Consider the following 11,712-nt stretch of genomic DNA (forward strand, 5'->3'; position numbering starts at 1 on the left):
GTCTTCATTCTGTTGCACTTTTCTCAGCAATTACTGTTTTAATTTTTCACATAAGAAACCCCGATAATGCCAGCCATATGTCATTAGCTGGCATCATTCAATACCATTTGATGTGCATTTTGAAGAGCAGGAGGAAGTCTTACCACCCTTTATACTATATTGTTAATTTTTTAAATTGATCATGGTGTGTCCTTTTCACAAACAAAGGTGGTTTGACATTGTCTGAAAATACCTTGTTCCTATGTGTGACTTCATATAGCTGTTCGGTAATTTATTTGACAGTAATTGTATTTTATACAATTAAAAATGTTTGTGAGCTACTTATAAGGTGAAATGTAGATTTTTGTGGTTTAACATGTATGTGAGTGTATGCAAATGCCCACTGAAATTGTGGATTAAGCTGAGTTTAAGTGTGGTAGAATTTTACTGGGCTTGTTATTACATTTCTAACTATACTTACAGCATCACGTAAAATATATTAAGGTACTCTGGAATTTCAAGAGGTGTATCTCCCATTTAAAAATTACTTCTACAAAGGTTTTTGTCTTTTGCTGATAATGTTTAACAAACAGAACCATTTTGTAGTAAAAAAAAGTACAATAAATGAATTGTAGAATTCTGTCTGAGCACACATAAAATAATACATTCAACAAATTTCTGCACAGTCATCAGAACAGGTTGTTCCTTGCTGTGCGGTGTGTTCACAGTTGTTTCTAGTGCCCTAGCTGCATGTATTTGGTTTTGTGCCTGCCTGTGTCTCTGTTTAGTGGACAGGGCAAACCAAAACACAGAGAACCAAACTGCTTATTATCACTCCATCCCCATTCCCCCCTCCCTCCCCAGGGGAAGATCAAAAAGAGGATAAGTGAGAGAGGTTTTTTGCAAATTAGAACTAAAACAGGGTTAATGGAGTGGGGATGGGATCATAACTAGTCGGAAAGCAATGAAAAATATACATATATATACACATAATGGACTCAATGGTAGCTGATATAAGACTTGGTGGAACCAACACAGGGTAAAAGGACCAGGAATCTTATCAGCAATGGGTGGAGTTGGATTCTGCAGACCATGTGGCAAGCTGGAGACTGAGAGCCAGGAGCCTCCTTCCCGGATGTCCACTGAAAGAGAGAAGGGAGCAAGGCCCAGCTTTCCCAGTCTCCTGACATTTTGTAGGGTATGACTGAAGATGGGAGGGAATATGGAGGTCATCCCATCCTTTGCCGTTCTGCCCCTTGCACCTCTTTGTGGTCCTAACTAATGCCTTCTTTCTCTCTCAGGCTTGGTAATCAGAGGTAGTTGCATCAATGCCATAAAATCAGTTTCTGCCCTATCAAACCATAACATCCTAGGAGCGGCAGAAGAATTTTAAATGCTACCATTTGAAGTTAACTCCATGGAGTGATGAGAGTGGCTAGACAGGCCATGCTTGATTTTTTGATGTGACCCTGAGAAAATGAGTTTAAAATAATTTGATAACATTTTTCAGTTCCTGACTGCCCTGTTTATTTAACAGGTCTGAGAGTGGCGGCTTCTGATCCTGCCTAAATAATGTTGTTGTTTGATCAGTGTTATCATTAATTTGACTGCAAGTGGAGATAGTATTTTGGAATAGGTGAATACATTGGCTTTATACTTTTAACAGCTTATAACATAGAGGGGAGATTAAAATTTTAGACCTTTTAAAAGATAAAATCAGGCAACAAAGTGAATCATACTGTGGAAAAACATACCCATTATGACCCTTTCTGTATTAAATGAATGAAAATCTTTTAGATATTTTTGGAGCGCTCTTCTGAAATACAGTGTTCTACGTGCTAAACCTACCTTTGAGGAGGACATCAAATAAAAGACAAATTATTATTGCCATTCTTCCCAGCGAAACCCATTTAATTTAATGATTAAATCGTAAATGTCTGACAGCATTTTGTATTTCCAAATGAGATGATTGTCTGTCAGCATGCATCGGATCAGGTAGGAGTCTATACATTTGGCAGTCAGGGAGTGGGGCCTTTAATTTAGTGGATTTCTTATAGTATTTTTAATCCTTTCTCAACTTAGAAAACAAGGCTGACACCCTTTATATAATGTGTGATGTTTTAAAACCTCAAGTGTCACCAATCCCCTTGCCATTTTGATCAATTTGAGCATTCTGTGAATGCTTATGAATTAGCAGAGGATCACTGTATATTCCCTCCAGTTAGTGAATTTAAATAAAAAACCCTGTTACTATTGATTGCAGCAAATACTTTGTGTTTTGGTAGAAATCACCTAGAGGTTCAAGTATTTAATCATGCAGTAGGATTTTAAGAGAGTCTAGTGACCGGATTCAGCTTGATGGTGTAAGATGCCAGCATGATGTGTGGGCAGAACCAGCCTTTCTGAGGAGTGCGTAAGAGCATTCAGGTGAGGAATCTGCCTCTGCATGGGCAATACAGAGGGTTTTGGGGTGTCTCAGTGGTTGCTTGTACTGTTGGCAGAGCAGGGACCTAGCCAGTCTGCATCTTGGGCTGTTGCCCTCCCGTCAGACTGGAATGGATACTGGGAGGAGCAGGACTCAGAGTACCTGTGATATGGAGATGCAGTAATGGATAAATCAGTTTTCTTTTGATGGTAAATGGTCAGGAGACTTGTACCATTGAACTGCTAGTTTGTGTTTTGTTTTGGGATTTGGTTTGGTTTGTTTTTTTCATGTAGGTGCCCAGAAGGTGTACAGCTGATGCAGGCAGGAGGTCATTGCAATGAGAGCTACTTACAAAGGAGCAACCAATCTAAAAAAGCCAAAGGTGCAGATGTCCCTCACTGACCTACCACACTTGACTGTCCATGCAAGGCCGGAGAGCCCCTGTGTGCTGCTGCCATTGTTGTACATGGCAACCCTGGCTCTGTGAGGGTGCACGTTTACTTGCCTTTCACTTTGTCTCTCCTGTCTCTGCTTCTGTGGGCAGAACATGAACCATAAATGGAATAAGAAGCCCTTGAAAAATCTGCCAGGGATTTTGTGTCATGATTGATGAAGGAGCTTTGCTGTGTTTGGAAGATGTAGTTATATATAAAATAAAATCAAAGGCAGAAGCATAGAGATTTTCCTTGTTTGGGAAGGCTAAGCAAGAGTTTGTTTCAATTCTGCTGGTAAGGAAGATGACAGTAGGAAATAGTTAGATTCTGTATCTGTTAAATTCTAATGAAAACTAGAGCATACCCAAATATGCTTCTCTTTCTTATTGCCTGAGAGGGACTGTGATCATCATATTTTGTGACCTAAGGTATATTATTGAAAGAACAAATGTTAGCTTGTTGTTTTGGGGTTTTTTTGTTGTTGTTTGGGTTTTTGTTGTGATTATTTGTTTTTTATTATTAAACTTTTAAACCTCTTACTGAGCTTTGCAGTTCGACATGTTGAAGTTCATGCACACTTATCAAAATGGCACATTTTCAGTATAGGAGCTGAATCTTGAATTGCAGAACTAGGTACCAGCAAATAATGTGGTACCTTTCCACAAAACACTGATCACATAATTTCTGAGGCACCAGTAATGTGTGAAAGACTTAAATATCCCAAGCTTTGCTTGTTCTTCATCTTGCATCACAGGTAGAGAAAATCAGATATGCCATATAGTTGATCTTTTCCCAGTACTTTTGTAAAGGCTGAAATATATTTTCTTTGCTGCATTACTGGCTTTTGGTGAGATGATGTGAGGAAGTTCCATTTTGTGTCATGAGCCATCCAAAAGCCAGCATGTTTTCAACGTCCAATTTGGAATTTTTATTCACTTTACAAATTGATGTGAAACCATAGCTATTGAGGCTTCTGGTGTGTGCGAAACATTTGTTCAGCTACAAAATGAGTGGGGAAAAAGAGCCAGCTATGACATGTCCAAATGGGAGCATGTTGGAGTGCTGTGAAGCAGCACATCTTCCATCAAGGAATGGACAGATACAGTCCATGACTGCATGTCTAGGTTCAGGATGTCTGTGAGACTGGGCGTTGTGGCTTTGCCAAGGACCAGCACTTCCAAGGTCTGGATTTTTCAACACTGATGTTTTGTGAAATATGATGATTTGGTGCTAGATTTTAAAAAATCCAACATCGCCAATATTTATTACCAGAAATTAATTTGATATTTTAAAAAAATATTATCTAGTTAACAAAGTTTGTAAAATTGTAACCAGTCTTCAGTTATTTCTAGGCAATATAGGCCATGCCTGCAGCAGTCGCCCCCAGCTGCTCCCAGGTGGTAAATCATTAGCTGCGGGTAGGACTGTCTCCCAGTGTGGATCCTGCACTGGTGGGACATCGTATGGTCTCTTAATAAGACATGGAGTGTTTGGCATTGCTTGTTTTGAGTGTTCTTTCTGGGTCATATGCTATGAATCTTGCTTGATATTATGAGAATTTCTTTCTTTGGAGCCCAGAATCAATACTGATGGATTGTTCTGTATAGAAATTTGAAGGTAGAGCAAGGTGGAGTAATTGATACGCACTATGCGTGTGTGCTGCTGGTCTGCTGTCAGCTTCAGAAATCACATTTGTCCATTTGCCTTGATAAGAAATTCTGTAAATCACAAAGTTGAAGACCTTTTAATATATTACTCCTTTCCCTCTTGTTACTGGTGGGTGGTCAGTCATCTAGAAAATAAACTATTTAGTTCCTTCCAACCTTGGACCAAATCTACCATAAGGCAGAACCACTGAGGTGTAGAATTACTGCAGAGGTTAACAGTAGTTAATTTTTCTGAGTGTGTGTTTAGTGTAAAAAGGGGAGAGGTGATGTGAGGGAGAATCTTGCTATATTGAGAGTAGTTATTTTTCTTATTAAGTAACTTTCATGCAAAGTTCTGCTGCTACAGATGTCTCTAAAAGAAATGAGGAATTAGTTTATTCCCATTCTTCTGGAATTATTAGACATACAGTTGAAACAGTGATTTTAGTAACTTTGCTAGTAATTGTATTATAAATTTAGTAATCCATAATGACAGTTCTTCCAGCTGAAAGTTTGAAATTAAAATAATGCTTGTATCTTATTGCCAACATTCTGTGCTTTTGAATACTACTGATATTAATCCTTTATTTAAAAAAAACTCCAACAAACAAAACCAACAAAGTATTACTATGTAACACAGTCAACATTCTTTTTCAAAATAGAGGTTCTTTTTTTTCAATTTCTTACACTGTATTAATTATGGAAACCTTTAAGGATGCTTTAAAGGACACCTTATTAAAATAGGAGAGAAGCCTCTATTTTTTCCAAGAAAAACTAATTTTTGAAATTAATTTTTTAATTGTGTAGTTTGTTTCTAAGTTCCTCCTAAGAAAAGTTAAAGTTTAGACTAACTTCCATCCCATTGTATATATGATTAACTTTTAAACATCTGAGTAGGTTCAGCTTGGATGGAGCTTTAAGGCCAGGTGGGATGGAGCTTTGAGCATCCTGGTCTAGTAGGAGGTGTCCCTGCATGTGTAGGGGGTTTGGAACTAGACAATCTTTAAGACCCTTGCAACCCAAACTGTTCTACGGTTCTGTGATTCGCTGACTTCAGTAACTACACATGCCAAGAGGCTTTTGACAAATTCACTCACTACAGTTTCTTTGTGGGCTGCAGCAGTGGGGCTGGTGCTGGGCAGAGGGAGCTGAGGCTCTCACAGGATCCCTGCTGATGAGCTGTGACCACAGCAGTGTCACTGGTAGCACCGCTGGCCGCATTCAGTTTGCACAACTGCCATCCTTGCAAAAGCTTGAGTACTGTAATTTAGGAAGGTCATAATGATCCATGAGTGCTCCAAAGTGGTGAGAAAGCAGTTTTCCAACTGTGCGCACATTACTGGTGTAGCCTGTTGGCCACTTCCATTTCTACCCTTGAGAAAGTTTTGCTTTTGTAATGGCCTCAGCCTGGTAATGATGCAACACATACTGGCCATTTTGCCTCAGTTCAGAAGAGTGGTTTTCTTTGTTTGTTTTCCTTTAGGGGATAAATAGGCAATTTGGAGGTACCTGTCTTTGAAGCCCTGTCTTATTCACTAATTTTTAATTTTGGTAACTAACTTTATCCAAAGCTGATAAAGTGACAGAAGTGTTACAGTTCTTGAATTTGTACCATCTTTGGAGCAGTTCAGGCCTGGGTGCAAATGACCTTATTAGTTCCCAGAAATGCAGAGAGTGATTAGGCAGAAAGGCCTTAGGACATTGTCTAATTATAGGTTGATTTTTCTAATACATAGATCTTCAAGAATAATAGTTTTCCAAGTTTATGAAGTGAATCCGATTTATATTCTGATATATATTTTAATAGTTACAACTAAATAAAAATAATTATCTATAATTACATTTGGTTTTGTTTCAGTAAAATTATATTATTAAGTTGACCTGAATCCTGCATTTGTCATTTTTGTAACCTTTATATTTCTTCTTCATTAGAACTATGCAGCACTGATACAGCAACAAATCAATGAGAACAAACAAAACTTCAGAGAAAAGACTGTATATGGAATCCAGCTCACAGAAGAAAAACTTAATGACTTCCGTGATGAACAGATTGGGCAGCTGAAGGAACTGATGGATGAAGCTACTAAACCTGTTAAAAAACCCACCATTTCTAAAGACTCGAAACACAAAAACTGAAAGGGTTTAAAATTATTGTTTTAATGCACACGGAAACATTTGAAACTTCCATTTCCAGTTGGACTTCGGTGTGGTTTCTGTGGAATAATGGGTGCTGCTGATGCCAAAACTTGTCTGAAATTGATGTCTCTGGCTCTCTGGCTTTCTGTGCATAAGTAAATATTAAAATGGAGTAATTACAACAAGTTTATGTTAATTGCAGTATTTTTCCTCTCCTAATGGAAGGTGGAGACTTAAAAAATTTGGTAGAAGTAAGTTGACAATTTTAAAATGGAAAGTTTTATTTTTGTAATTCTTAACACCCACAGGGTAGAACATCTTTCTGTTAGTGTATCATCCTTAATGAGCAAGATATATTTAGTGTTTCTTTTCAGTTATGGATTCAGTAGAGAAAGAACAACACTATGGTATTAGAGTGGGCTTATTTCAGGGAAAGAAATGAGCAGGATGTGAAACACACTGCTTTTGAAACTGAAAGTTGTTTTTTTTTCTTGAGCTTTATTGTGAAATATGCTTTAAAATAAAAGATGTAGTTAATAATTAAATTGACCTTGAAGGAACACTGTCTTATGTAAAAGATTCTGCACTTTATTCAAAGTGAAACTCAGATTGTTGTTAGTATCTAGCATTTTTTAAAAACACTCATGAATTGGTTTTGCTGTACTTAGAATTCAAAGGCTGTTTAAAAGCTCAGTGTCTCATATTTTTCAATATTTTATGTAGACCAGAATTTGTAAACAGCTCAATCATGGAAGTGATGCTGTTGGTAATGCTGTATAATGACCATGTCTTACTGTAGGCAGTAGGTGAAGTCTTCATCAGGACAGTGCATACCTATTGTAACACTGATATAGTTGTGACTAAAAAAAAAAAGTCCTTTTATATCTGCTTTTATATCTGTAAAAATACCCCCTTTCTGTGCAAAATACAGCTTTGATTTAATTTTCCAAATCTAGCTTTCTATTTTTAGTTGTAGACCTTCCCCCTCTCTGTTACCCACAGTGTGTTCAAGACAACGTAATTTCTTTCTTCATAGGAGATAACAGCTTTGACAAGTAAGCACATTTCCATCTGTCTCAAGCTGTAACAACATGCTGTTTGCCAAAGCTACACTCCTGGATCCTAACGGGGCAATTTGGGCAGCAGCCTGCTTCTCTTCCCCTTAGCTGTCTTCCCGATTCTTTGCTAAGATTTTAGGTTGCAGGTCGTTCATGTTTATTAAAATGCTGATTGCAAGACACTTGTGCAACTCAGGGCTGCTTTGCTGCATGTTTCTCTGCTGCAACCTTGGCTGCTTCCAGAGTAGGAACATCCTTTAGCCTCAAGTGCCTAATCCACACAGGGACAGAAGGGTGCAGATGACATCTAGGCTGCAAGGCTGAGGTCCACAAATCCTGGCTCTTGACCAAGGTCATGGTTGGAGAGAATGGTGGGTCATTTCTTGCTTGCTATGTACCTAGGTCTTGCCCCAGCATCAGAGTGGGAAGTGGATGGGGTGTCTTTTCAGACTACAAAGGCTGTAGAAGTGTAATCCAACTCCAAATTTTAAGGGCATAAGGATGTATTCTTTTGCACTTCCATCAGATGTACAGTAAACTTTTATTTTTGTCACTGGATCTACGCAGTTTTAACATAAAAATCAGTTGTTTGTTGCCACTCCTTGATTGCTATAGTACACGTGTGCCTACTTTCCAGTCAATGTCCAAGTTGCTTTAAATTGATTTCAAGTACTGCAATTTAGAGCACAGTTGTTTTATCATCACATTTAATGAAACTTTGTTAGTTCAATGAAACTAGTTATAATACTTATTTTGCCTCTATCTACTCATGTATGGACCTGGATAGTGCACATTTCCAGAGGCTTAATTGATTTATAATGAAAAAATGCTATTTGTTATGAAAAATGTAGGCTTAGAATGAGACCTCCAGGGAGTTGTAGGTGAGGGTAAATATATTTACGTCCTCAGCCCCTTTTCTAGTAATTCTGCTTTTTTTTTTGCTTTTTTTTTTATTCCCCATGGTAGTTTCTGTTTTGTACAGTGTGTGTATTCTTGTTTGAAACAACTTTTACAAAAGCTGAAATTCCAGCATGGGAGTGGAGCATCTTTAAAGATTGCTGGCTTTAAGACAGCCAGTGCTTACAGTAAGGTGTGCTCTGATCAAGCAGTGCTTACACAAGTGGTGGACAGGGGCAGCCGTGCAGAACCTTTGCAATGCCACCCCCACCATATGTTTGTGGAATTCTTTGATTACAACTGTGGTTAATGACAGTTAAGTTGAAGACAATGGGCTTCTCCTGTCCACACAAAGGCAGAGTGACACAGGTGCTTTATTTTGTTAAGGTAAAGGATACTTCTTGTGGGGCATTTTACACAGGGTTTGATGGATAATGAATAAAGGAAAGCATCCATCAAGATTACTTCAGAACTACAAGCAGCGTGCTATTTCAAATGGCAAAAGAGTTGCTTAGGAGAAAGATAATAATCACCTTATAATAAAAAACGTCTATGATCACTTTAGGAGTGAGTACAAAGTACTAAGCTGTGTTCTGAGTGTGTTGGTATGGATTGCTGTTACACAACCAAACACTGGAAAGCTCCTACCACTCTTGAAAGACCTCTCCATTCAGCTGATCCTTTAAGAAAGATCCTTTGTATTTTTTTAATCTTAAATCCATTTGGCTCTTCTAGAATTAAAAGAGAATTATAAAATTCACTGGTTAGTTTGACTAATCCTTATTTGTGATAACACACTATGTCATTGCCTGGCAGCTGGTAGGAGTGTGAGGGAGCTGAAGTTTTTAGATAGCTGGAAAAGGCATGAGCAATCTTCTCAACATCTTGTCTCATCAACAAGTAAAACAATTCTCAGAAATCTGTTCCATTAAAAATTAGCAGTTTTGATAAGCAAAATACAAAGTTATACATCTTAAAAAGAACAACTAAAAATATAATTATTTTAGTGTTTTGTTATTTCTATGATGTGGGTTAATGCTTTTTTAACTGCCTGTCTAGCAAGACGTATTAGAATGTGATGCTTCTCACTTAACTTAATGATTTAACATATTGACAATAGGATTTATGAAGGAGTTTCATTTCTTAGCCATGTGGCCCTACTAAAACATTTTAAAATTATTATTGACCTTCTTATTTCTTCATTTTGAATATGTATTTATGAGAGGCTGGTTATTCACAACTGAGTCAGTGGCCAAGTTTTCTAGGTAAAAATATTGAACAATTAGTGAAGGATTAATCCCATGCCTTTCCCTGCCTGTTATTACCTGTTTTAATTTGTACTCTCTATAGCCAGACTAGTAGCAGAGGGAGGGTTGAAGCTCTCAGCAGACTGATTCACTCCAAGCATGAGCATAGAGAGTCCATGTACCTTTGAGGAAGGGTGAAAGCTGAATTACTGTAAAAGGCATCTCCCATTCCAGGGCAAAAGATATCTCTACATGCTGTCCTGCTTAACTGTTGATTTTCAGACCTCTTGGAAAGGGTTTCAAGTTAAGTCCTTCCTGCTGGAGGATATAGATGCAGCAGCACAGGTTTTGCAGGGCTGGTTTGATAACAGAACTGCCTGACCCACCTCATACTGACCTGTGTCCTGTTGCTGGACTGGGCTCAGTGTTCCTGCCAGTGTTTCATACCCAAGAGCCTTACTGTGAGCAATGGTGATACTGGGCAGTCTTCCCCTTTGAGCCACATCAGGAAACTCTCTGTAAAGACTGTCACAAATCAAATGGCTGGTGTTAAAGCAACAATAACTGCATTTGTAAATTATATGCTCTTGTTCATGGGGGTTACATACCTGCTGCAAAACCTGGCTTTGGCAGGAACATTTTCAGCAGTTTCAGTAGCTATGGCTCTGCCCTGGGAGCAGACTCAACAGTGCTGAGTCCTTCCAACTTTTCCAGTGGCTTGTGTCTACTAAGTAAGGCACACAAAGATCACAGAACTTAATTTTATTTGGATACAACCATTTATAAGTATAATATAAAGTCTTCTTTGTTCATAGAAACTGAGAGGTATTAAGTCAACATATAAATTCAGTGGCTATTTGTAAACATCTTCTCTAGCCTCCCTACTTTCAAGAGCAGCCAGGCTGAGGGCTAAGGGTGTGTATGGACTTCTGTGCTGACTGGTAGTGATTTGAAGGCTAGCTAATGGCTTTCAGAAACAAAAAAAAACCCACAGAAGGGAGATGTCAGGGGTTATGTTGTAGGAATTTACCAGTTTAATCCCTAATGCTGAACTGTGGTAGCAATTACGGGGTCAAATTTAGTTGGTGGCCAGTCACAATGGTGTCCCTCAGGGCTCAGTTTTGGGCCCAGGCTTATTCAATATCTTCATCAATGATCTGGATGAGAGGATTGAGTGCACCCTCAGAAAATTTGCAGTTAACACCAAATTGGGTGAAAGTGCTGATCTGCTTGGAGGTAGGAAGGCTCTGCAGAGGGACATGGACAGGCTGGATCGATGGGGTGAGGCCCAATTGCATGATGTTCAATAAGGCCAAGTGCAAATTTGCAGTTAACACCAAATTGGGTGAAAGTGCTGATCTGCTTGGAGGTAGGAAGGCTCTGCAGAGGGACATGGACAGGCTGGATCAATGGGGTGAGGCCCAATTGCATGATGTTCAATAAGGCCAAGTGCTGGGTCCTGCATTTTGGTCACAACAACCCCAGCAATGCTACAGGCTTAGGGCAGAGTGACTGGAAAGCTGCCCAGCAGAAAAGGACCTGGAGGTGCTGGTGGACTGTATCAGGAATAGTGTGGCCAGCAGGAGCAGGGAACAGATCGTGCCCCTGTACTTGGCACTGGTGAGGCCACACCTCAAGTGCTGTGCTCAGTTCTGGGGGCCCCTCACTGCAGGAAGGACACTGAGGTGCCAGAGCATGTCCAGGGGAAAGCTACCAAGCTGGTGAAAGGTATAGAGAACAAGTCATATGAGGAGCAGAAAAAAAGAAGAATTTCTACACTGAAAGTGTGGTCATGCACTGGAACAGCCTGCCCAGAGAGGTGGTGGAGTCACCATCCTTGGAGATATTCAAGAAATGTGTAGATGTGGCACTTCAGGGCATGCTTTAGTG

At 39.1% G+C, this 11,712-nt stretch overlaps 1 protein-coding gene across 1 annotated transcript; it reads left to right on the top strand.

The window, feature by feature from the left end:
- Positions 1–5,765: 5,765 nt before the first annotated feature.
- Positions 5,766–6,620, top strand: ACN9 (ACN9 homolog (S. cerevisiae)). The gene is made up of 2 exons (XM_009994974.1): positions 5,766–5,789; positions 6,417–6,620. Exons 1-2 carry the CDS (start codon positions 5,766–5,768, stop codon positions 6,618–6,620), a joined length of 228 nt encoding a protein of 75 aa, XP_009993276.1.
- Positions 6,621–11,712: the final 5,092 nt, after the last annotated feature.

The sequence above is a fragment of the Chaetura pelagica genome, unplaced genomic scaffold (assembly GCF_000747805.2).
Source record: "Chaetura pelagica isolate M959 unplaced genomic scaffold, ChaPel_1.0 scaffold12, whole genome shotgun sequence".
NCBI lineage: Eukaryota > Metazoa > Chordata > Aves > Apodiformes > Apodidae > Chaetura > Chaetura pelagica.

Bases quoted from the DNA above. Each gene is read 5' to 3' on its own strand.
- ACN9 (XM_009994974.1), top strand. From the start codon at position 5,766: ATGATCCATGAGTGCTCCAAAGTG. The intron at 5,790-6,416 runs GTGAGAAAGCAG...CTTCTTCATTAG, and splicing joins TCCATGAGTGCTCCAAAGTG to AACTATGCAGCACTGATACA.